This window comes from Trichosurus vulpecula, chromosome 3 (genome assembly GCF_011100635.1).
Source record: "Trichosurus vulpecula isolate mTriVul1 chromosome 3, mTriVul1.pri, whole genome shotgun sequence".
Taxonomy (NCBI): domain Eukaryota; kingdom Metazoa; phylum Chordata; class Mammalia; order Diprotodontia; family Phalangeridae; genus Trichosurus; species Trichosurus vulpecula.
In genome coordinates, this window is record NC_050575.1 from 213,473,192 (window position 1) to 213,499,982 (window position 26,791).

General features: G+C 43.8%; 1 protein-coding gene across 1 annotated transcript in view; it reads left to right on the top strand.

Annotated features, from left to right (window-relative positions):
• Positions 1–9,978, top strand: part of TOGARAM2 (TOG array regulator of axonemal microtubules 2) — a 79,893-nt gene extending 69,915 nt beyond the window's left edge. The window contains exon 19 of the mRNA XM_036749922.1: positions 9,722–9,978. Within this exon, the coding sequence (XP_036605817.1) occupies positions 9,722–9,978 (257 nt within the window). The remainder of the gene's footprint in view (positions 1–9,721) is intronic.
• The last annotated feature ends 16,813 nt before the right edge of the window (positions 9,979–26,791 follow it).

A 26,791-nucleotide genomic window follows, 5' to 3' on the forward strand; every position in this document is an offset into this window, starting at 1 on the left:
CAAATCCTGATTCTGCCACTTACTCCTTGTGTGATTTTGGACAAATAACTTAATTTCTCTGTGCCTTAGTTTTCTCATCTGTAAAATCAGGGATTTGCTCAGTCTAGATGAACTTCCAGCTCTAAATCTTTTATCTAAGGTTCCAACTGTTCCATTTCAGCCAGGGAAACCAACTTGTTTCCACCTGTGGGTTGATGCTTATCCACGATCTGATAACTATACTGTCCCTGGCTCACAGAGCCTTTGTCTCAGCACCATTCTCACTGCTCATGCCCCATGCTTATTACTTTGTTTCCCTAAATCCTAATTCCTCGTTGCCCAGACTCTGTCCTCCACCCCTTACTCCATGTTGCTCAGATCTTCTGTTTAGGCCCCTGCCTCACTGTTTCTTAGTTTGCTAGTCTGTACTATGGACCTCATTTACCCTATCTCTGAACTCTAGAATTCTTGTCTGCCTGAGTCTGATGGATTACTTCTGTCTCCTCTTCCTTCACATTGATAACTCCTCTGGATTTAACTACTGGCCCAGCTAATTTATAGTATCTGCCACCCCTGTTCTTATTCTGGGCCCCTCAGCCAGTCCCATTGCCAAAATGACAACAGCAGTGATTTGGGGGCATGCTGGGGGGATGACAAAAATATGTGGGAATGGAGGAGGAGAGCACTAGATTCTCTACCAGGCCACTTGCCCTCAGTTTAGACTCACTAATCCCTGATTTGGGGACATTCTTTTCTGACCTTATGCAGACTATCTGCTTCAGCCTGGAAATAGGTGATTCTCATTTCCTCCAATCATTTCCTCCAATCTTTGAACTTTATTGTAATTTTTTCCATCCTGTTCCAAGAGACTAAAAATGGCAGCTGTTTCTCCCCCTGAAGTCACTCTTCATTAAGCTCAGTGCTAGCCACCGACAGAGGAGATGGTAATTTCAACTGACACAGAGAGATGGCCAATAAAAGCTTGGCTTAATAGGAGTAAATCTCTTGCTAATTACCCCCAGCTACATTTAAGCCTAAACTTAATGGGCCTTTCTCCACTGTGATGACTCCCAGGAGGGCATCTGCAGTCTCAGTCAGCTAGAAAGACCATTGATGGCCAATTCCTACAATCACAGTGCTGGGCTCTGAGTTGGCTTGCCTCCCTCTCTTTCAACAAAGAAAATATGAACAGAAATGGAGGCCAGGGCTCCGGAACAAAAAATGAGGGTACAAGGGATTGCATCTGTCATTGGGACATAAGGGAAGTACATGACTTTTCTTCCAGTCTGAAATGCCTTCACATAACTGAGTTTGAGAGGATCTTGTCTTCTCAAGTGGAGAGAGGTGTGCCAGTGAGTGTGAGTGACTTGGTATCAGTGGAGTTGGCACTTGTGCTTAGCATTAATCCGTAGGGACTGCAGTAAGCATCCATCAGTGCCTTAGTCAGGGACAGGATTCATCAGCGTGTCTCTGATGGCCTTCTCATGACAGTATTTGTGGGCAGACGATTGCTCCTAGGAGGGTGAGATAAGGTAAAGCAGATCCCAGACCTTCAGCCCCAGGACCAGCATTTCCTTGTGCTGTTTCTTGCTGCCAGTGCTGCCTGTCTTGAATTCTTTTGGTCTCCTTTGTTCTGTCCCCAGCTTATTTACTCTTGCTTCTCCCAGTCTTAGCTGACTCCCACGGGATTAACTGCTTCCTTTTTTAGATCTTTGGCATCCACTGCTTAGCTGGACCCCTGATCCTGAGCACCTCCTAAACAGCCCTATTGCACTGCTGCCCATGGATTGAACTTCTGGGTCTGGAGTCAGAGAGCATGGTTTCTAATTCCACTTACTCCTCCACTGTGTGACCTTGGGCAAGTCACTGAGGCTTTCTGAACCCCAATTTCCTTACCTGTAGAATGAGGGAATGGGACTAGATACATGGTCTCTGAGGTCGCTTCCAGTTCTAGAGCTACGATCCTATGCAGCCTGCCGAAAGGGCAGATAATAATCACAGTTCAGATATCACTGGATTGGGTGCTCCTATCTCCTTTAGTCCCTCATTTCCCAGCTGGTCTGGTCATCCACTGTGGACAGGGCTAGGCCATTCAGGAAAGCACTTGTGCATTATCTTGTGGTTCTAGAATGGTATAACCTACCCTTACCTGACAGCAGAGGGAGCAGATGACCAGGGTCTGCCATCCCAGCCTACCAGCCTGGCATACCAAGAGCATCCCTGACCTGCTGTGTGGATACCGTCCATCCTGGTACTGTGCCTCACTCTGTGGCTTATGGGAAGATCAGCCTGCGGAAGAGAGTGACAGAGCAATTATAGAATCATTAGGCCTTTCTTCATCCTGCCATTGGTGATTAGGCCAGCAGCAGTACGAAATTATTTGGCTGTGAGCAAATGTTTGCCCCACTGGGTTCATCTGGATATACCTACCTGGAAGCTGCATCCTTCCTGGGGCCATGGAGAACATAATGCTGGCCAATAACAGGTCAGGTTTTTGCCAGCCACTAACTGGTTGGTCTTTGACAATCATGACCTGAGGCAGGCATCTGACAGATGGAATCTGACAATTTAGAGGCACAGGTGTGAAAGGGACCTTCTGTCCCTTGTCTGTCCCAGGGAGCTCTCTGAATTCCAGGGAGAATAAAAACCTCAGTTATCCTATTTTCCGTGTGTGTGTGTGTGTGTGTGTGTGTGTGTGTGTGTGTGTGTGTTTCAAATAGCTTTAGATGGCTAGTCCTGTCCTGTCGGATCCTTCCTAGGATAGAATTCCCATTGCCTTCAACTCAATTCTTTAGCATTGAAGGTAGATTTTTTTCCCCTCATTATTTGACACCTTCCCACATAAGTGCTCTTTGCTGCTAGGTGGTTCAATGGACAGAGCACTGGGCTTGGAGTCATGAAGACCTCCGTTCAAATACAGCTTCAGACCCTTCCTAGCTATGTGACCCTGACAAGTCACTTCACCTCTGTCTACCTCAGTTTCCTCATTTGTAAAATGGGAATAGTAACAGCACCTGTCTCGCAGAATTGTTGTGAGGATCAAATGGGATAAAATTGGTAAAACGCTTAGCACAGTGTGCCTGGAACTGTTCTCATTCAGTCCTTCCAGTCGTGTCCAGTGCTTTCTTGGCAGAGATACTGGGGTGGTTTGCCATTTCCTTCTCCAGCTCATTTTACAGATGAGGAAACTGAGGCAAGCAGGGCTAAATGACTTACCTGGGGGTCACACAGCTAGTATCTATCTGTGATCAGATTTGAACTCATGAAAAGAGTCTTCCTGATTTAAAGCACAGTGATCTCTCCACTGTACCACCTAGCCACCCCTACGTACCTGGTGCATAGTAGGTGCTATAGAAATCTTAATCCCCTTCTCTCTTCCTAGTAAAGGCTCACACCTTTCCCTTCACTGCTCCTTCTTTCCATCGCCCCCCAAAATAATAAACATATCAACAGGTATTTAATGAATGCCTATTATGTCGTAAGCCCTTGGGAAGAGGGATAGAGTACAGAGAATTATCAGATTCAGTCTCTATCCTCAGGGTGCATGGAGGCAGTCTGTCTTGAAGGCAGGGTGTAAAGTAGGAAGATCCATGCATGGAATGAGAGCCGGGAGGCCTGGAGTCTTACTTTTCCTGCTGACTTATTTTGTGACCTTGGGAAAGTCACTTCTCCATTTTGAATTTCAGTTTCCTCATCTGAAAAAAGATTAAGTTGGACTAAGTAATCTCTAAGGTCCTTTCTAACTTTAACATTCCATAATCCCATTTAATAAACAATTACTTTTGGGGAGATTAGACACACTTCTAAATAAGTAATTACCTATGTAGGTAGCTGGGGGCAGCTAGGTCGTATAGTGGATAGAGTGCCAGGACCGGAGTCAGGAAGACTCATGTTCCTGAGTTCAAATCTGGCCTCAGACACTGACTAGCTGGGTGACCTTGGGCAAATCATTCAACCCTGTTGGCCTCAGTTTCCTCATCTGTAAAATAAGCTGGAGAAGGAAATGGCAAACTACTCTAGTATTTTTGCCAAGAAAATCCTAAATGGAGTCCCAAAGAATTGGACCCGACTGAAGCAACTGAACAAAAACAACCAAGGCAACATATACTAAGTATGAAGAATGTTACAGAAAGTGCTGCTCTCAGATTTCAGCCTAAGTGAATTGTACTTTGTCAAGGCTTTTTAACCTAACTGTTGACATAAATGTGGTTTGGAATGTTTTGTTTTTAATATGATTAATGATGTTGATTATTTTCCTAATGTGGAACTACCCCATATCCTTAGTATATCTTTAATTTGATTTAGTGAACGATTTAGTGAATACATTGCTATGGCGGTTTATTGTTTTTTTTGTCTAGGATATTATTTAAGTTTTTTTAACCAATGTTCATTAATGATATTGGTCTCTAGTTCTCATTCTTTGTTTTATTGTTCTCTGTTTTAGGTATGCCCTAGGATTTCAGAGGCCAGAGAGCTCAATGGGGGGTAGGGGTAGTGGGGAAGGCATTGGAGGAAGGTAGGATTTAACCTTACTTAGTCTTGGCCAAAGGATCTATTTTTTCACATAGACAAAAAAGCACAGTACCTGGCACATAGTATATACTTTACAAACGCTTGTTGAATGAATGGGGAGGACGTTCTAGGTGAAGAGAACATTGCATACAAAGGTATAGAGGTAGATATATGTGAAGAGTTTGGGAGATGGTGAGCAAACCAGTCTGACTGGGGAAGAGGAGAGAGGAGTTCAGAAGGAAGAGTCCTTCAGGGAGACCAGTTACAGAAGAAGGATTGAGAGGAAAGGGTGACTGAATGGACGTACAGAGACAGGAGAGAGAGAAGAGGTAAGGATAACTCAGAGGGCCTGTTCTCAAGTGGCAGAAAAATAGGGAACAGGGAACAGGGAAGTCAGGAGGAAGAACTGTTTCAAGAGGCATGGAATGATTTTAGTTTAAGACATGTCCAGTTTCAAGTGATGGCAGGACATCTAAATGGAAGCATCCATCACTAAGTTGGAGACCAAGGACCATAGCTCAGGGCTGGTGAGAAAGAGAGTCATCCACATCGAGGTGACAGCCAGAGCCACTCCCATCCTTCTCTCATAGCATTCTTTCCCATTCCTTATCCCTCCTCAGCTTCTTCTTCATCCTCACTATGACCTCCAGTCCTTTTATTCCTTGGGACTTTCCCAGGCCTTCACTCCTACTCTAGCTACCCAACCTCACTCCTAGGTGAACCAGTTGACTTCTATACTGTCCTCTGCCTTGGAATCATTTCTCCCTATCCTCCTATAGCTGCTCATATCTTGCCAAACCCTAACCCTGGTTTACTCCTATCACCTGCCTCTTTTACTCCTACTCAGATGCTGCTGAAAGGAACTGAAGTAAGTCACAACTATGCCAACTGGGTCCATGACAGATTTGTTATCCATTGCCAACTGGGCCCTTCACTGTATTAAGAGAATACTTTTATTCCTCCTGAATTGAGAGAGGAATTCTCACCATGACTATTCCAAGCCTTCTCGTCTCTTCTCAATCCTTCTATGGTATCCTCTCCCTATGACCATATCAACTGAGATCATCCTCTTATATTTTACTGACTTCAAGACCATTTAACATAAACTCCCCTTTGTTCTGCTCTCCTTATCTCACAAGCCCACAACAGTTTCTTACAACTCCTTGACACCGTCCTCTATTTTCCTTTACTCCAATCTCTGATGAAAAATGGTCCTTCTCACTAAGTCTTTATGTGTACTCTTGACACCCCATATCTCTTATCTTTTCTAGTAGATAGCTAATCCCTCTTCTCATTCTAAACCTTCATTCTCTCCCTATCTAATGGTTCCTTCCCTGCCCCGTACAAATATGCTCATGTCTTTTTTATCTTCAAGGAGCCCTAACTAGATTTTACCGTATCTACTAATCCTGTATCTCTCCTTTTTTTCTTCACCAAACTTAAAAAAAGCTTTCTACCCTCAGTGTGCTCTCTTCCATTCTCTCACTCTCTTCTAATCCTGCAATCTGGCTTTTGACCTCATCATTCAACTGAAGCTACACCCTCCAAAGTTGTCAATGATCTATTAATGGCCAATTCTAAGACCCTCTTTTGAGTCCTCACACTTTTCTGTAGCATTTAGCTCTGTCGACTGCTCTCTCTTGGGAACTCTTTCCTCTGGGTTTTATGATACTCCTCTCTCTCAGATCTCCTCCTTCCTGTCTGACCATTCCTTCTCAGCCTCTTTTGCTGGCTCACCATCCCTATAACTTTATCTAACTGTAGGTCCCATATAACGACGCTGGTCCCATTTCTCTTTTCTCTATGTGTTTGCTCACTTGGTAACCTCATTAGCTCCCATGGATTCGAAGGCTATCTCTAGGCATGTGATCCCAAAATCTCTTTCTAATCCTAGTCTGTCTCCTGACCTCTAGTGCTGCATTACTAACTTTCTGTCGGACATTTCAAGCTTGATTCCTTAGGCATGTTAAAGTCAATATGTCTAAAACAGAACTCGTTATCTTTTCCCACAAACACTTTAAAGTAATACAAGGGAGTCTTAACATCTCAGAATTCTCCACCCTCAGAGGTGGAAAGGCACCTCAGGGAGAGCTCTAATCCAATCTTTCCTATATAGGAACTCCCCAGCAAATATTCATCCAGCTTTTGCTTGGAGACCTCCAGTGATGGAGAATTCATTATTTCCCTAGGTAGTACATCCCATCATGGGACAGCTCTGACTGAAACTCCCCTGTTACTGTCAAGGGCAAGATTATCCATCCAATCACCCAGGTTTGCAATCTTGATGTCATCTTAGACTCCTCACTTTTGGTTACTCCACATGTCAAATCAGTTGCCAGACCTCACCATTTCTGCCTCCATAACATCTCTCACATATATCTCCTCTCCACTGCATTTCCTGACCATTTCCATACCATTTGCACTCAGGCCATCAGCTCTCACTTAGTACCTTGATTCTAACCCTAGAACCACCTTGAACTCTGATAGGCTAGCTTTATCTTTATCTTGCCTAGATTGAAGCTTCCACCACACTCCAGGCCAATTCTACACCATGCTTTCTCCACTCGGGCCATCATCTCCACCTTCTCTCCCCACTGGAACCTTGGATTCCATTCCTGGAACCAGCCTTATCTCTAACAGGCCAGTTTTGGCCTTGTCTTGTCTTCATCCAGGCATACATCATACTTTCATGCCATTTGTATTCCCAGCATTTAGCACAGTGCCCTGGCCCATAGTAAATGCTTAATAAATGCTCTGTCTGTCAATCTGTCTATCTATCTATCTGTCTGTCTGTCTGTCTGTCTATCTAACTATATCTATCTATCTATCTATCTATCTATCTGTCTGTCTGTATCTTTGAGTGTCTTAGTGAAGCTAGCAGATGATAAAATAAAACCTGCTTACTGTGTTATCTTCATCATCTCTGACCTTTTCCTTTTACCCAGTGGGACCAGATCACCTTCAGAGACCCCTCATAGTCCTGGTCATAATAGGTGCAGAGAGATTAACACAACTAGCCAAAGGTCACAGAGTTAGTTGGATTCAATTTCATTCAATTTAACAAGTATAGATTAATAACCTTTTATGTGTAAGGCACTCTGCTATGTGCTAAGAATAGAAATAAAAGGATAAAAATGGAAATGGCTCTTATCCTAATGAGTTTGTAACATGCAGCCTTTGACCTGTCAGTCTCTACTTCCTGATACTTTCTTCTCTCTAGTCTTTTGGGAAATCACTTTCTCCTGGTTTACTTCCTACCTACTTGACTGCTGTTTCTTTTTTTTTTTTTTTATAAATTTCTTTATTTATTTTTAGTTTACCACACACGGTTCTACATAGTTTTGAGTTCCAGTTTTTCTCCCCTCCCTTTCCCCTCCCTCCCCAAGACGGCATGGAGTCTCATATAACTATCATGACTACTGTTTCTTAATCTCCTTCGCTGCATCTTTGTTCACGCATGCCCACTAACATGGGCGTCCGCTAAGGCTCTGTCCTGGGTTCCCTTCTTTTCTCCCTCTACACTATTTTATTGGATGATCTCATTAGCTCCTACAGATACATTTCTCATCCCTCTACAGATGATTCTTAACACTATTTATCCAGTCCTAACCTCTCTCCTAACCAGCAGTCTCACATCACCAACTGCCTATTGGACATCTTGAACTGGTTTTCCCATTGACATCTTAAACTTATTATTTCCAAAACTGAAATAATTTTTTCCCCTGCATACTCTTTCCCCTTCTAAACTCTCCTCTATTTCCTCTATATCTATCCTTCTAGTCCCCCCAGGCTCACAACCTAGGTGTCATTCTCAACTCCTCAGTCTCTCACCACCTCCCATATCCAATTTTTTGTCAAAATCCATCGATTTTATCTCCACAGCTTCTCCTGTGTATTCCCCCTTCTCTCCTCTGATACTGCTGCCACCCTGCTGCAGGCCCTCGTCACCTCATGCTAGGCCTATTGCAATGGTCTGCTAGTAGATCTACCTGCCACAAGCCTCTCCCCACTGCAGACCATCCTCCACTTAGCTGCCAAAGTGATGTTCCTGAAGCACAGGTGTGTTCTGTCCATGTTGCCCACCTATACAGTAAACTCTGGTAGCTCCCTATTAACTCCAGGATCAAATGCAAAATCCTGTTTGGCATTCAAAGCCCTTCATAATCTAGCCTTCTTCTACCTTCCCAGTCTGCTTACACATTACACTCTTCCATGTACCCTGTGATCCAGTGATATTGTCCTCTTTGCTGTTCCTCGAACAAGACATCCTGTCTCCCAACTTAGGGCATTTTCACTGACTGTCACCCAGTCCTGGAATTCTTTCCTTCCTTGTCTCTGCCTTCTGGCTGCTTGGTTTTCTAATATCCTATCTTCTATCTCCTATCTACCTAATATCCTATCTTCTCCAAGAAGCCTTCCCAGTCCTCCTTAATACTAGTTTCTTTCCTCTATTATCTCCAATTTATCCTGTTTATGTTTTGTTTGTACATAATTGTTTGCATATTGTCTCCCCCGTTAGACTTCCTTGAGAGTAGGGACTATTTTTGTCTTTTTCTGCAGCCCTAGCACTTAGAACAGTGTCAAACACATAGTAGGCACTTAATGATGCTTTTGTTTTGATAACATACTGGGGGACATACCAAGTAAACAGGTAAGTAGATTCAAGATGAATTGAGGGGTGCAAAGTTTTAACAACTGGGGGTTCAAGGGAACCAGGAGAATCTTTTAGAGGCTTACCCTTGAGGAAAGAGAAAGATTACAATTTGAGGAGGCAGCACCTTCCAAGAATGGGGGCAGAGAGGTGAGAGATGAAATGTGGAGTTTGCAGAACTGCAGGAAGGTAAGTATGGCTGCAACACTGAGTGGGCGAAGGGAGATAATGTGAAATGAGCATTAAATGGAGGATGGACCCAGATCGCATAGGGATATTGTAATTAGGGCCTAGGCAAGTCAGGTTGTATCTTACCCTCAACTACTCCTTTCAGTTTTCCAGGTGACCAAGTGTGACCTGCTTCCTCTTGGTATCCCAGGTTTCTTGATTGTACCAACATGTGGTTCGAGGTCGGGGCTGGTGCATGGAGTTAGAGGGTGGGGCAGTGATCAGCTTGACCTCGCAGCATGGTGGAGCTGACCTGTTTTGGCTGAGCAGTGGTTGTCATATAAGAGGTGGGAAGCTGCAGTGGGAGATAAGTCATGACTTGGGTTGCTTTTGGTCTTCTTTGCCCCACAGCGCTCGTGACTTCAGTCTACTCCCGGAAACCTCAGGGTGTGGAACGACACGTCCTCCCTGTTCTCTGGTACTTCTTGAACAACATGATCGGGAACGGGGTCCTGCCAGGACGTAGTGGCAACATTCGCACTGTGGTGTGTCAGCTGACCAAGAGCCTCTATGAGCAAATGGGTACCCGACTGTGGAACTGTGCTGCTGGACAGCCAAAGCAAGTCAGCAAGATGCTCCAGGAAATCCTGGACTCTGAGTTTCAGTGAGGTGGAGTAGGGACAGGGGTTGGGGGCTGGGGGAGGAACAAAAGGGATGCTGCCCCCACTTTGAGACCATTGGCAGCTCAAGAACTTTCAGCTGGATAAAACATGGATCTGAGATGGGCAATTACTTTTTTAACTCTTATTTTTTTCGGATGGAAGAATCTACTGGTAGGATAGGCCTATAGAGTTTCAGATGTATATAGTTTATTTTGAGGTAGAATTAAAAAAAAACACCTATTTTTCTAAGGTTTTATTTTCTTGCAGTCTTTTATCCCCAGAGAAGTTTACACAGGTATTTTTGTAAAAAAAGAAAAAACCGAACAAACCATAAATAAACAACCCAAAAACAAAAGCACAAGTACAAACAAAAAAACCCCATAAACACAATCAATTGTGAGTTATTCTGTGTTGGTGTTAAAAAAGAAAGAAAAGGCAGGACCTTATTCGTATATGTTATAGTCTACATGTGAACACCTGCCCATTTGCAGATATACCAAACCCATCTGTGAATGCTGAGATTAGTCAAACTCAAATAGGCAGAGCTGTTGAGTGATGTCTAAGGCCATTAGGGACTGTTAGGTTTAATTTGAGATAAGCTGGATAAATAGATGGGGCCAATACGGATTCGTTCTTTTGCCCTTCGTAGTCATCTAAGGAAAGTCCTTAAAGTCTGAAGAATCCTGTTTTGGGATCACTGTTTTGTGAGATTTTTTCATCATAAATTATCACTAACTTAATATTTGTATTACTATAGACCAATTTCAGAGTGTGTCTGAGGGTTTTCGGGGGTAGGTTTTGAGAAGCCCTACACGATGTCGCACATTTAGTCAGGGTTCTACTGGTCATTCTCTTGCGTGAGTGTAGAGGTTTTTATTTTATGGAACATAGCATGGGATTGGGGAGGAATAAAGGAGGAAAGCTGGCTCTCAGAGACAAAGAATTGGTACTCGTTGATTTTTGAGGGAACAAGAGAATCGGAGCCTTAATCTCAGGGATAGGATGTCTAGGGCCTGGATGGATCAGTGGTGATTTGACAGAATTGGGCCAAGGGAAGAATGAACTTGAAGCTGTTGTCCTGACATACTGAAAAGGCAGAACCTGGAAATCAAAGGTTTCTGTGCCAATCCATAAATCAGCTCAAAGGAAGTTGGCACCCCTGGAAATTGGGTGTCAGGGTGCTCTATTCCACACTGCAAATTCAGGGCCTTTTTCCAGTCTCTATGGCCTCAGGTTTTGGGGCAGGCTCACAAAGCTCCTACTTGAGTAAATCAGCTCTAGGCTGAGGGTAGCTTCTGGTTGGTTCCAGGTTCCACAAAAGGGGTTTTGAGCCCCTCCAAGAGGTCTAGGGAGAATTCAGGTTCAGGGATAGACCTGCCCATCCAGACCTGCTTAGAGCCCTCCAGAAATTCCACAACCTTCCCACTCCCTGTAAATCTTTAGGTTTCACCCAGAGCTGGATAGGGATACCCCCCAGCCCCCAGGTGAATGTCTTTGATGATATTAGGATGTTTCAAAGCTTATTTATTTTGGGTAGGCACCTATGTGTGTCCCCAGAGAGAATTGGGTCCTCAGGTTAGTTCCTTCCAGCTAAGGGCAGGGTAGAAGGGTACTTCCAGCTGTTGGTTCCAGCTCCCGCTGAGTGAAATCAGAGTGCCAGTGGGGCAGGTGGAGCAGGCAGCCAAAGGCACCAAGAGCCTGCTCTGTCCCTACCTTTAGAGATGCACTCATCGGACTGATGAATTGTTTGATTATCTGGGTATGTTGAATTATATTCCAAGCTACCTTCCAGGCTTCCTTCACCTTTGAGTGGGACATATGGGAAGATTTGACTTTTACTAACTGTGTAAGTCACTGCCTCTCGATTCAAGGCAGGTCTCCAGGACTCTAAGTTACCACTGTGACATGCATCAGTGACTGATAGGATCATAGTCCTTGGCTTAGGAGGGAAAAATCCTTTCATCATGGAAGTCAGCTCTTTTTTTGGTGGGGGGAACCCTGAGATAAGATAAACTTTGTCTTTTTCCTCACTGGTAAGGGCGGAGCTTAGAACTGGGAAGAAGGTGGAACCAACATTTCCTTTAGAACCTTGCAGCTTATCCAGAACCCAGACTCTATTGGAAGTTTTTCTAGAGTATTTAGGAGCATACAACTTCCAGGGCGCGTGTCTGGACTCAGAGACTCAGAGAACTATATTCTTTCCTACTTTACCTTATCTCCAACTTCCGAGTCTCTCATCTTGAGTACTTAGGTCCTGCCCCAGTGATTGGGGATTTTTTTAAAGTTCAATTGGGAGGCCAACAACACTCACTTGCATACGTTAAAAAAATTCCCAAACTCTTAGGTCCTATCTGGTACTTTAACCCATGGACGTGGCCGCCAGGGCCACACTCTTGGCAAAGACAGATGTCATAGTAGTACTTCTAGTATGCCTTGGGAGCTTTTGATCTCGAGCCATTCCCACATCATACCTTTTTAAAAAAAGGCGGAGGCAATGGGCTGGCATGATCTTGGGCCATTTCTCTGGTAACTACTTGGAGAGCTACAGGGCAAGCACAGGGTGAGTTTTAACTTAGTTCCACTGGTTATCAGAGCACGTATAGTTCTTTATATGTGGAAATGAAGACTGTTATGAATAGGATATAAACTCAAGTAGTTTTTTTTTTTTTTAGTAATAAGGGTGGTTTCAAACAGCCACCCACACTCTCTTGCCTAATCATTCTTGTGACCAATAGATACGCCTACAAGATGATTGACGGGGATTGAGGATACAGTCTGTGACTGCAGAACAAAGATTTTCTCTGTGTAGGAAACACAATACATGGGTTGAACCCACAGCCGTAGTTTCCTTGATACCTACCCTGCTAGAGTCAACTGTTAACCACAGACCGACATAACCAAATAAGGCTTCATTCCCCTTTCCAACACCCCTGAATGTTTTTAAAAACATACCTGTCTTCTCCACTCCCTTTACTCCCCAGCTTCTTAGGCATAGAAAGATGGCAATACCATTGCTTCTGACCACAAAAGCTGGTACCCTCATTGGGTCCTGCCAGGTGCTAATCTGAGTCATTGCTTTTGTTTAAGCAATGAACATGGAGTCAAAGGAGGCAGGGCAGTACAGTGGGAATGCCTTTATCTCTGGAGGCAAAGGACTTTGGTTCAAATCCTACTTCAGATACTACTAGCTGCATGACCTTGGCCAAGTCACTGAACCTAAACAGGCCTGTTTCTTCATCTGTAAAATGAGAAGGGTTGGACTAGGTGGCCTCCAAGGAGCCTTCCAGCTCTACATGTATAGCCCTGTCATCCTAAGTTCTGTGTTTCAGCAGGTCTGTTTATTGTCTGACCTACTGCTGCTTATGGGAGTGGATTGGGGTTGTTGGAAGTCTAAGGCCTGGCCAGCTAGTCTGGCCAAAGGGGTGAAGAGCAGGGACTGTAGGTGAGAAGTGGTAAAGAAGGAGCAGAAAGAGGAATGGTTCCTGAGTCCAAGCCCTGGTCTTTCACTGTCAATCCATGTACTGTTCAGTCATTCAGTTGTGTCCAACTCTCCATGGACCACACTGTGCATGGGGTTTTCTTGGCAAGGATACTGGAATGGTTTGCCATTTCTGTCTCTGGTGGATTAAGGCAAACAGAGTTAAATGACTTGCCCAAGGTCACACAGCTAGTAAGTGTCTGAGGTCACATTTGAACCCAGGTCCTCCTTAGTCCAGGCCCTGACTTGCCCAAGGTCACACAGCTAGTAAGTGTCTGAGGTCACATTTGAACCCAGGTCCTCCTTAGTCCAGGCCCTGCATTCTATCTGGTGACCACCTAGCTGCCTCCATGTATTGTAAAGAGACTTCTGGATGTGAAGTGCTAAGAAAAGATTAAATTAGGCTCATCAACTGAATAGCCAGTTAGGGTCTAGCAAACAGGAGAAATTGAGTGGGGTCAGGATTGAGTCTGTCAGAAATGCAAGGAACAGACTGAAGATTTTTCTGCTCAAGAGTTGATAAAAACGATTGGCTTTTCAAGCCTGTCTTGCCCACACAGGACTGATGAGCCTCCGCTGGTGCTGACGCCTCTTGGGCTGTGCCTTCAGCAGCAAAGAGCTGGGATGAAAGAACTTTTGTGGGTTCTGCTGTGTTTAGGATGTGATGGGTTTGCAAATGTTTGTTCCCCAATGGACTTTGAGGTACCTGGCACCCATGGGTGCTGTTCTCTTCTGTATAGACCTGCAGAGAATAAAGTGTCTACCAACATTATGTGGATTCTACCTGGTGTTTTGGTGTCTGTTCCTACAAAGTGGTTTTATTTGGGCATTTTCCGGTGTTTCTTCAGGACCTTTTACCCCAGAATCTGGGATAGGATGACTCCTCTCCTTCCTGTGTCTTTTAAGCCCCTTATCTTCCTCTCACTCCAACACTTCTCTCACTATGGCTCTGGGATAACACTCTTGTGCAGCAGGTTTCCTTGCATTTATCTGCCCCTTTGAGGAAGAATAGAGAACAACATTTTCCCTGTATAATTCTCCTTCCTTGCACATAATCTCTGAGCCTCAGTTTCATCAACCATAAAAGGGGATAATGACACCTGCACTATTGAACTCATAAAGCTGTTGCAAGGAAAGTATTTTGCAACTCTTGATTCATGGTATAAATGGGTGTTATGATTACTTTTTGGAACTAACAAGCATGGCTCTAAGCAAAGGGTTCATGGCTTCTTTAAGGCTGGAAGGTTCCTCAGGGCTACGCTTTCAAAGAGGCAGAGTGAGAGAAAAAATATAGAGTAATTCCTTGCTTATGGTATTTCCTTCACTATAACCCTGTTCTTCCATTTGGAAAAGAAAGAGAAATTATATGAACAAATATAGACTCCTAGTAAAGGAAAGGGAGGATATAGGCTTTAAAGAAACCAAAACCACCCACAGGCCCTGCGTACACAATCCTTACTTGCCATACTTTGCAGCTAAGATGTGGCTCTGTCAAGAATTCGGGATGGGCAGGACCACCTCACTGCCACCTCCACTCATAGACCCTATGAATTCTGTCTGCCATGCTTGTTGGACAGTTTGGTCCATGGTTCCTGTCTAGCTTTACCATGATTCTCCCATTGGCCTGGTTTCTCCTTTTGCCTCTCCCCACTAAGCTTCATCATTCCTCTCTGTATCCTGTTAAAGGGCAGACTGTTGAGATGTTGGCAATTTTTTTATGGTTGTTACTTTGCCTTTTGGATCTGATGCCTTAGTTTCCTTATCTTTTGAGCACTCAACCTGACCTCAAGCTAATGAGTTGACAAACCCAAAGCTAGCCCATTGGCATTTTTTTTGTTTTTTGTGGTTTTTTTTGAGGGGGGAAGGCAGGGCAATTGGGGTTAAGTGACTTGCTCAAGGTCACACAGCTAGTAAGTGTGTCAAGTGTCTAAGGCCAGATTTGGATTTAGGTCCTCCTGACTCGAGGGCCGGTGCTCTACTCACTGTGCCACCTAGATGCCCCTCCATTGGCATTTTTGAAACTAGCTCCAGCTGTCCCTGATGGCTCTCTCCTTGGCCTTTATTAATTGATTTCATGGATCTCTCTCATCCTAGACTTGACTGCCTTCTGCCAGTCCCTAGAGCAACTGTGGGCCAGCTTGGGCCGCCATTTGCCTTTCCTACAACTGACCTGAACTTTGTGGGGAAATCTAAAAATCTAGGTTTTCTCTGGAATTCTGAGTTAGCCTAGGGCCCAGAGAGTTCTCCTCCAGAAAACTCTAGTATGTCCTTGGCTTGATTTGGTCCCACCTTCAGGGACCAGATCAAGCCTCCAGCTGGCTGCTGAAAAAGTTCTGCGGTCAGAGGCAGTGGGCCATCTGACCACGGCAAAAAATTTAGGTGAACTGACTTTCAGCCAGCCTTTAGGGAGGCCAAAAGCTTCAGGTGGTTTGCTGACATGGAGCCATCTATAACAGATTGAGTTCTTGCATTATTGGGCAACAACACGAACACGGAAAGGTAAATACAAAAACATAAAGAGTAAACAGTAATTTTCAGGTAGGACACTAACAAGTCTGGGATCAGGACAGGCTTCTTGTAGGAGCTGGTACTTGAGCTAAGACTTGAGAAAAGCTGGGGATTCACCAACATTGGGTGAATTCTAGTGTGACAGCCTGGGCAAAGGCGAGGAAGGAGATCAGAGGGGGCATGTCGTACGCAGGAAACTCCAGATAGGCCAGTTTGGTTAGAACAGAGTGTGTGTGAAGGAGATCAGTGTGGCTTAAGACGGGGGAGAGGTCTAATACAGTGAAGAGTGCTGGATTAACCCAGGTTCAAATTCCAGCTCAGACAGTCTCTGTGTAACTCTGTGCAATTGACTTTGCTTGAACTGAAACCGGGTTTCTGTGTTTCCTCATCTGTATAATGACTAGATAGTGTCTGAGGACCCCTCACTTCTAAATCTCTGATCCCAGTATGCCTGGAAAGGTAGGCTATGAAGGACTTTAAATGCCCAACAGGGGAGTTTATATTTTATCCTAAAGGCAATTAGGAAGCACTCTAGCTTCTTGAGCAGGTGAGTGACACGGGCAGACGTGCTTTAGGAATATCCACTTGGTCTCTGTGTGGAAGAGACTGAAACAGGGACACTCATTAGGAGGCTACTGTAATATTCTAGATATGTATTGGTTTTTCATAGGCAAGCGACTACATGTCATTTAAAGTTTAGTCTCACTGTTTTTTTTTTTTAGTTCCTACAGGTTAATAATAACAGCTAACGTTTGTATGGAGCTTTCTATGTGCCAGGCACTGTGCTAAACACTTTATAATTATTATTTCTTTTGAGCCTGACAACACCCTTGGGAGGTAGGTGCCATTATTATCCCCATTTTATGGATGAGAAAACTGAGGCAATCAGATTAAGTGACTTACCCAGGGTCACACAGCTTGTAAGTGTCTGAGACCAGATTTGAACTTAGTTCTTCCTGATGCCCAGCACTCTGTCTACAATGTCACCAGCTGCCTAGCTCAGCTGTTTCTGCTAAATTTACTTTTTTAAAAGAAGTTACCTGGTCCTGGAGTTGGTCCTAGTTAAAATCTGGACTCAGACACTTACTAGCTGTGTGACCCTGGACAAGTCACTTAACCCCAATTACCTCTTCTCCCCGCCAAAAGTTGCCCCTTTATAATAGCCTTCTCTAGGAATGCCATTTGACAGTAGGTTCACCTTGGCTCCCTTTGAGAATTTTGAGGGTCAGGAAATGATCCCGTGTCAAAAATCATGAATTACCAGACAAATAACCTTTAAAATCACAGATGGCTTCTGGTGTCTTCTCAACTTTCACCCTACCTCTCCAAGAATCCAACTGATAAATAATTTTCATGGTGGTAGTCTTTATCCCCAACTCTCTATTTCCTTTATGTCACTTCTCCTAGCTTCTATTGCTTAGGGATCCTTTCAATATAAAGCACATTGTGTCTTGGGAAGGAGGCTATCCCTGTTCTGGCTGTTTTCCCCCAGAAGTCCCATCTGTCCTTGAGACAACTGATATGGAGAGATCATCCCCTGGGAAGGAAGCAGAGTAGTGAGGAATTTTGATACTGGAATACTTCTTGGTATTGTAGGTGATCTAAAGGGAAGGATGGGAGGGGAGCAGATTGCTAGATCCACATTTATTTGTCATCCTGGGATGTTTTGTTTTTCCATCTAGAAACAATGCAAGACAGAATAGGCTAAAGTGAATTGTAATGAGACAGTAGGAAGACCCTCCTGTCCTTGAAGATGGGGTGGTACAGTTCAGCAGGCCCGAATCTGGCCTCTCTGTGACTTTGGCCTCATTGTTTAACTGTCTGGGCTTCGGTTTTCTCATCTGTAAAATGAGGGGATTGAACTAAATGACCTCTGAGGTCCTCTCCAGCTTCATTACACAGGCATACTGTGGAGTCTTCTTAAGAGATAAAGGGGAAAAAATAGCCTGGGATGCAAAAAGCAAATAACTTTCCTCCTTCTTTCCCCTTCCCTTCCCTTTTTCATTTTACTCCTTTTCCTTTTCTTCTCTCTCTCTCTTTTGGTTTTTGTGTCTCTATCTCCATAGATGTCCCCATGTTTCTGTCACTATATCTCTCTCTGTTTCTCTGTCTCTCCGTTGCTCTCTTTCTAGCTCTCTGCCTCTGTCTCTCTTGCTCTCCTCTTTCTTCTGCCTTCATGGGGTCCCCCGCAGGCATCACTTATCCCCTCCTGGTTCCATCAGTCAAACCTGAAGAGATCCTCACTTACTGTTGGCTCCCAGATTGTCCCTAGATCTCCCTCCTCACACTCTGCTTCTCTGTTCCCGGCATTGGTAGAGGACCTAGGGAAATTCCACCGAGTTCCATTGTGGACCCTGTGAGTGCAATCATCTCAGCAGTGTCAAGAGTTCTGCTATAAAATTGACTTAAAGTGTCGAGTGAGTTAAGGACATCCTCCCCTGTGTAGGGTAGGTACCTTTAATTGCATTTCATAAAAACGTCCAGGCGGATTGATGGAATTTTGTATAAACTTCAGGCAGGTGCCATGAGTAAATGATACTGCAGTATAACAAGTTCTGCTTAATACAAGCACAGACCACAGGCACGGACCACAATCTTTGACATGGGACCACTTAAAGCACCGTACAGTTGAAAAACTGTCTTTTGTCAACCATTGTGGGAGCTTGAGGGGGTGTCAGCAGGCAATGGCAGCCATCAATCCATGCCCATTTCAATGCATATATTGTAGGCTGCATTCACTGTGGTTACATGCAAAGCACCACTTTATTTTGTAGCAATAATAAATTTTCTTAACTCCTTTGTCAGCCACCCTGTGGGATTTTAGGAGACAGGTCTCGTCAAACATGGGCATTTCAGAATGAGAGAAGGTTAACTTTGTTCCACCCTTTATTGAATACCAACATAAAGTTATTGGAGATATGGACCTAAAAGGTAATGGGAGGAAAGAAATAAGACCACCAGTTATGCTAAAGAGCCACTCACCTCCAGACCTGTGTTGGAGGTGGAGGAAGGTTGTATTTCATCTTGAAGGTCACGCTTACCCAGGCAAAATGCCACTGATGTTCTGCCACTATCTTCTTTTTGTCTCTCGCTCCTAGGATTCTTTTGAACCATTTTAAATATTTTTCAAATGAGATAATATATGTAAAGCTCTTTGTAAATCTTAAAGCACCATAGGATTAAAGATCTAAAGCTGGAAGGAACCTTGAGGTTATACAGTCCAATCCCTTCCTTTTATAGATGAAGATTGAGGACCAAAGGTTAAAAGACTCCCCAAAGGTCACCAAGGAACTAAGTAAATGCTTGAATTCAGATCTAGCTTCTCTGACTCCAAATCCATCATTCTTTCCATCGGACTTTCTATAGAAATAATCTCTTGTCATCATCAGCGGCATTATTCAATTGTCTTGGGAAAAGTCACTATCCTGTTATTATTCTTTTATGTTTAATATTTTGCAGACGTGGGTCGATAAAAATGCCTGCTTTTACTGTAGTTGGAAAAAAGTTTTGTGTTGTAAAAATCTTCTATGGGCACCCTGAAAACAGTTAGGGGTGGTAGGAATTTTATATACTATTCCTGTTCCCATGTCATCTTGATTTCTTCCACTAGGGTCACTATATTTTGAAAGGTCTTCATTTTAGATAGTTCAGAAATTAAAAGTATTTGGTATAGACTATGTGATTTCATTGGTTTAGTTCTTCCCTCCACCTTTGTAGATCACGATGCCCTCCCAAGCCTTAGGAGATAGTACCCTTGAATTGCTGCAGTCAGATGACAAAAAAGGATAAATGACAAATGTTGGCAAGGCTGTGGAAAAACAGGCACATTAATACCCTGTTGAACTGTAAATTGCTCTAGCCATTCTAGAAAGCAATTTGGAACTGCCTCATAGTCACCAAATTGTGTATATCCTTTAACCCAGCAATATCTCCATAATTTCCATGCCCCAGAAAGATCAAAAAAGAGGAAAGGGACCCCACACATTTAAAAATATTTATAGTAGTTGATTTTGTAGTGGCAAAGAATTGGAAACTGAGGGAATCAATTAGGGAATAGCTGAAGATTTGTGTTATTTGTATATGATGGAATATTGCTGTGCAATAAGAAATCATGAAAGGGATGGTTTCAGAGAAATATGGGAAGACTTGTGTGAACTGATGCATAGTGAAGTCAGTAGAACCAGAAAAACAACTTATACAACAACCACAACATTGTAAAGACAAGTTGGATATACTCCAGAAATTCAACTAGTGTAGTGACCAAAACATGATTCCAGAAGATCAATGAAGAAACATGCTACCCACCTCCTGAAAGAGAGGTTATAGATTCATCATGCAAAAGGAGACATAACATTTTTGGATATGGACAATGTGGGACTCTGTTTTGCTCAATTAAGTACATTTCAAGTATTTTCTTTTTTTTCTTTTAAATTAAGAAGGGAGGATATAAAGGAATGAAAATAAATGTTTGTTAATGGAAAGGTTTTTTTTTTTGAAGTGCTAGGACCAAAATAAAATTATTAGCTGGTGGCTGCCCTTCTGGGGATGATCCTTCCTGCATTTAGTGAGGCCTGTCCTTGTGTGACAGATATTCAGCCACTGGAATCTTTTCCAGCTCTGTGAAACATGTCAACATGTGGACTCTGCTAGCATAGCCTTGGGTGACCTCCATATGCCAATAAAGCTTCAGAGGAGGACTTTAGCCAAAGGCCCTACTACGAAGGTATTTACTTTCTGAATTACCAGCCTATCGTTAACAGTAAAGTCACTGGAGCAAGAATGGCTGTGCTTTATGTCTGCCCAGGGTCAGGTCTAGTTCAGTCCAGTATTAGTCCTCAATAAAAAAATAAATCATGTGGGCCAGGAAATGCTCCCTTTGCCTTTTCTCATGTAGGCCTTAGGGAAAATAGTGAATAGGACAAAACTTGGTGACCCTTCTCAGACCGTGGCTTTGACCAGACCTTTCTTATAGGATCATAGAGCTGGAAGGGTCATTGAGTCATATCCCTTCAGGGGCCTCAGCTCCTTTACTTTCTTCTTTCCTGCTCCTATATAATGTGATATAACCGAAGAAAAAACCAAAACCTTACATTGTGGTAGCTAGGTGGTACAGTAGATTGAGTGTTAGGCCTGCAATCGGGAGGACCTGAGTCCAAATTTGGCCTCAGACACTTCCTAGCTTCTTCTTTCTGTTTGCCCCTGCCTGGTCTCCCTGGCACTCTGTCTCTGATCCCTCCTGAGCATTCTATGTTATCCCAACTCTGTCATTAACTAGCTGTGTGATAATGGGCAAGTCACTTAACTTCTCTGGGCCAGCAAATGCTCCCTTTCATTTTTCTTGGTAGTGACTATGACAAAGCTTATCTTCTTTTGTTTTTTGTTTTCTTTCTTTCTTTCTTTTCCTTTCTTTCTTTCTTTCTCTCTTTCTTTCTTTCTTTCTCTCTTTCTTTCTTTCTTTCTTTCTTTCTTTCTTTCTTTCTTTCTTTCTTTCTTTCTTTCTTTCTTTCTTTCTTTCTTCCTTCCTTCCTTCCTTCCTTCCTTCCTTCCTTCCTTTCTTTCTTTCTTCCTTCCTTCCTTCCTTCCTTCCTTCCTTCCTTCCTTCCTTCCTTCCTCCCTCCCTTCCTTCCTTCCTTTCTTTCTTTCCAAATTTTTTAGATTTTTTATCTTTAGTTTACAACACTCAATTCCACAAGTTTTTGAGTTTCAAATTTTCTTCCCCTCCCTCTCCTCCCCCCTCTCCATCTCCCCAAGACAGTATAGAATTTGATAAATGTTCTACATATACCTTTGTATTAAATTTATTTACACAATAGTCAAGTTGTAAAGAAGAATTATGACCCATGGAATGAATCATGAGAAAGAAGAAACAAAAGAAGAGAAAAAAAGAGAGAGCGCATAGTTTGCCTCAATCTGCATTCAGACTCCATAGTTCTTTCTCTGGATGTAGATAGCTCTTTCCATCATGAGTCCTTTGGAGCTGTCTTTGAACCTTGTATTACTGAGAAGAGCCAAGTCTATCAAAATTAGTCAGAGAAGCAATATGTCTGTGGTTGTGTGAAATGTTCTCTTGGTTCTGCTCGTTTGTCTTCTTTTGGCCCTTCCTTGACCTTGACTTTGAACAGACCTTTCTTATAAGCCCTTCCTTCTCCTTCCCCTACCTCCCCACACCCACCCCAGCCCCAGTTTCCTAGTTTGGACTTTTTTTTTTTGGAGGCAAACAGGGTCAAGTGACTTGCCCAAGATCACACAGCTAGTAAGTGTCTGAGGTGGAATTTGAACTCAGGTCCTCCTGATTTCAGGGCTGGTGCTGTATCCACTGTGCTACCCAGCTGTATCCCTAGTTTTAACTTTTAAGGTCACTAAAGCACATAGGATAGGAGCATAGATTTTGGGCTGAAAAGGTCCTTCGGGTTAACCTAGCCCAATAGATGTAAACCGAGGCCCAGAGGGGTTAAAAGCCTTGCCTTAGGACACAAATGTAAGTAGCAGAGAACTCAGAAATACAGCACCTTCCCCATCTCTATCTTTGCTCCACAGTTTCTCCCTTCTAATTCTAACAATTCGTTCCAATTCTACCAACCTTTATTAAGTGCTGAATTTACTCAAGGCACCATCTAGGGTTTTTTTTATTTAGGTACTGGAGATGAAAAATGACAGTTTTTGCCTTTAAGAAGCTTACAATCTAATGAGGTACTACAAATAATTATAATACAAGAGAGAAGGTGTGCTAGGAGTCACAAGGGCAAAGTGCGCTAAGAAAGATGGAGTGGTGGGAGATCGCATCCGGCAAAAGCGTTCTGGGGACACTTCCTGGAGGAGGTGGCACCTGAATTCAGCCTTTGAAAGAAGAGGTAGATTTTTAATAGGCAGAGATGGGAGATGAAGTTAGTTTTAGGCAGTGCAGGAGCATAGAGACTGGAGTACAGCTAATAGTCTAAACCAAAATCTCTCCCTCAGGACAAACTAGATTACAACCTGGTTTGAATCTGCTACTCAACGATCAGGCTGACTTCAAAGGGCCCAGTATTTGTTAGCTGTTAGAACCTTGTACATCAGCTTCACTTTGTGCGAATAGAAGCCAGAATCCATTGATCTAGGACTCAGAGAATTAAAATTTAGATGCAATTCTCTGTTAAACCAGAAATACATTTAAAAGTGAATTCTTGCTCTACAACACCCTGGCTCCTATGAATCTTTTAACCCTGTCTCTAAAAATCCCCACTCTTCCATTGTGCTGTCCTAAGCCAGGGGAAAAGGGGAAGGGAAAAGAGACAGATAAATAAAGGTGCCAGTGGGGGGAAGGAGGGTGTTGGCTCTATCTTTAAGGACCAAGTCTATCAGGTTTATCTTTATTCTGGGTATCTGGTAGGGTCCATGTCACCAGGAGTTTGTTTCTTTTTACAAACACGCACACGAGATGCTTGAATATAGCTCTTGGGAACTGACTCAGGGCGACTAGACATCGTATTTATCATTTACTTGGGGCTGTCTATTTGAAAAATTACTAAAACGTAATGTCCCAACATATTATTCCTCAGTGGTTAGAGATTCATAGAATATTAAATTTGGAAGGGCCTGTAAAGACCATCTAATGTCTCATTTCACATAAAGATAAATAAGATAAAAATAAAAAATAATGATAAAGATTAAAAAAAAACCCGAGGCCCAGAGAGGTGAAGTCATATACGCAGGGTCACACATCTGGTCAATGGGTAGAGAACCTAGGTTTCTGGGTCCATGCCTTTTCTTCTGGACTCATTTCTACCTCACTTTTTTTTCACCTTCTTTGTCTCCTTCCAACCTTTTTTTATTCCTCCTCCTATTTCCCGAGAGAGGGGGCCTTTTCCTTTCCTCATCCTTTTCTCTTCAGCTCCTTTCTCTATCTACTCCATCATTTCCCCCTTTTCATTTAGTCATTCATTTGTTCATTCGTTTGACAAGTCTTTATGGAGAATCTTTCTTTCCTCTTCCTCTCCCCACCCCCACCTTAGCTTTCATGATCTCCGTGCCTACATCAACGTATGATCCAGCCTCAATGTTCTGTAAACTTGAGAGGGAGGGGTGCCTGTGTGGGGGGTTCAGGAATGCAGAGCAGATAGGAAAGGAGGGGTAGCCGTGGGAAGGGGCCAGGGGAGAGGGAGTCCTTGTCCTGGTCCCTGACAACTGTCTCGGCCCTTGACCCAAGGGGCAGGAGAGGCTCGCTACCCATTGCCGCTCTCCTTCCCCACCCCCTCTTGGCGCTGCCCTCTTGACCGGAGCTCAGCCACGTCCCATCCCACTGTCGATATTCTACAAAACCTATGCTTTCTTCTCTGGTTCAAGGCCCTCATGCTGTCCCGGCGAAGGCCAGGGTCCCCGCTGAGCACCCCAAGGGATTTACCTGCCCTGGTCAATGCCCCATCTCTCCTTCCCAGTAGCTGGTATGTGTCCAGCTATTCCCCAACCCACTGAAACTTACCTCTCATGTCAGGGTGCACATTCGTTAATGTGTCCAAGATGACAATAGCTAATCTGATAAAAAAAATAAGTCTGTTTTGATGGTGCTACCGGGATAGGGCTAAAGGATCTTAGAGGCACAGCTGGACAGGAGCTGGGAGGCCATCTAGCCCAGCCCCCATCAGCCTTCCCCAAATCATGCCCTGCTTTTGTTTGTGTGACACAAAGGGGTGACTTTAATAATGATGGAGATTTGAGGCCAAGTAAGAATAATGATGATGATGACAATAATAATAATAATAAGCAGTGGGCACTGTACTGGGCCTGGAGTCAGAAAGACTCTTCTTCCTGAGTTCAAATCTGGCTTCGGACACTTCCTAGCTGTGTGACCTGGGGCAAGTCACTTAATGCTGTCTGCCTCAGTTTCCTCATCTGTAAAATGAGTTGGAGAAGGAAATGACAAACCACTTCAGTGTCTTTGCCAAGAAAACCCCAAATGGGGTCAGGAAGAGTCAGACATGACTGAACAACAGCTAAACAACACAATCATCATAATAGCTGACATTTATGTAATTCTTACCATGTGCCAGGCACATGTTTAACATTTTACAATACCCCATTTCATCCTCACAACAACCCTGCTATTATTATCCCCATTTTACAGGTGAGGATACTGAGGTTAAATGACTCACACAGGGTCACACAGCTAGTAACTGTATTGAGCAGGGGTTTGGACTCAGATCTTTCTGAGTCCAGTGCTCTAACCACTGAACCACCTAGCTGCCTCAAGCAGGAGGGCAGGTCAGGGCAGGCTGTTTAAGAAGGTATTTTCGGTCCAGAGTGGCTCTCAAAACTGCTCAGAATATACCTTTATCAAGGTAGTTGCCTTTCCTCCTGTCTGCTCCCTTCTTCTCAGTCTGAGGAAAAGCAGAAGCAGTGATAGTTTTCCTCCTGGGTTTTTGAAAGTCCTGTTTCATGAACCACAGTTTCACCCTCTAAGAAGCTTACTCACAGGCTGGGGGAGCTGGAGGGACTTGCAGGGTGTCATTTCCTACTCGGTGGGCTTGGTGTTTGTGTGACATACCCACAACAGTCCTTTGGCCTTTGGCACACAGCCAAAGAAGAATAGCATCCCTTTGTCTCTGAGACTTTTAGAAGTCCCTTCCTATGCTACGGATGCACTGTTTGCTATGGGATGGCACAAGCTCCGGAGGCCCACTGAGACAAAGTCAGCACAGCTTCAGGGACTCACAAGAACTCATAAAATGCCGATAATTGTGGGGGGAGAGGCCAAGTTGAGTTTGGTGGGGGGGAAACGACTAGTATCTTAGATCCTGCTTCATCCCCGTGTCCCTGGGGTAGGCAGCTTTGCTAAGTAGAGCCTCAGGGTAAGTTCATGTGGAAGACTATAACTCTGAGAGAGATAACATATTACCCATATTATTCTTTGGATAGCTCCCATCGTAATAATTCCTATTTCTATAGTGCTTTGTGGTGTACACAACGTTTTTCTCAGAACGCTTGTGAAGTAGGTAATCTAAGGATAGGGACAGGGGTATCGTTGTTCTTCATTCCCAAAGAAAATCAGTGATATCAGGAGGATGATGTCTTGACTTGCTAGTGATTTAAGTGAGGCAGAGCTGTTCAGAGGCATCAACCTCACTTTCTCCTCCAGAGTCATCAGAGTCCAGTGGCAAGGCACAGGTGAGGACAACAGGTGATGGCCCTGGATGCAGAGGGAGACCTTGGCCTTTTTAAGCTAAGGTCTTTCCCAGTAGAGTGTGGCCAGTTCAGGGAGGAGGTGGGGGCTCAGAGGTGTCTCATAGGGTAAGTCCCTTGGACTAGTAAGATGGCGTCCCAACCCGAGAGAGGTGGCACTTGGGGATGGCGCACCCCCTTTCTGAGAGCTTGGCCTGAGAGAGCCTGGCACTTCCTCACTATTCCCCTTCTGGTAGGGCCGTGGAGCACTTAGTCACCTGTGGAGCACTCCCCAGGGTGAGTACTGCTTGCCTAGTGCCTAATCCTCCTTGTCAATAGGAACAGGACAATAACCAACAGCTGGTGGTTAATTATTTTTAGCCTCATTTTATAGGTGAGGGAGCTGTCTCAGAGAGTTTTAAGTTGCAGTCAACCTAGGATAGTTGAAAGAACACCAGATTTAGAGTTAGGCAAGACCTGGGTTCAAATCCTGCCTCTGACACTAGCTGTGTGAACATTAAGAAAGACACTCAACTGCTCTGAGCTTCAATACTTCACCTGCAAAATGGGAGGTAACAATCCCTAACGCACCTGCTTCCTGGGGCTGCTGAGAGGATCAGGTGAGAGAGAATTAAAAAACGTGTGCAAAGAGCTTTGAAAATTGCAAACCTCAAAGGGCTTTATAAATGCCAGTTATGA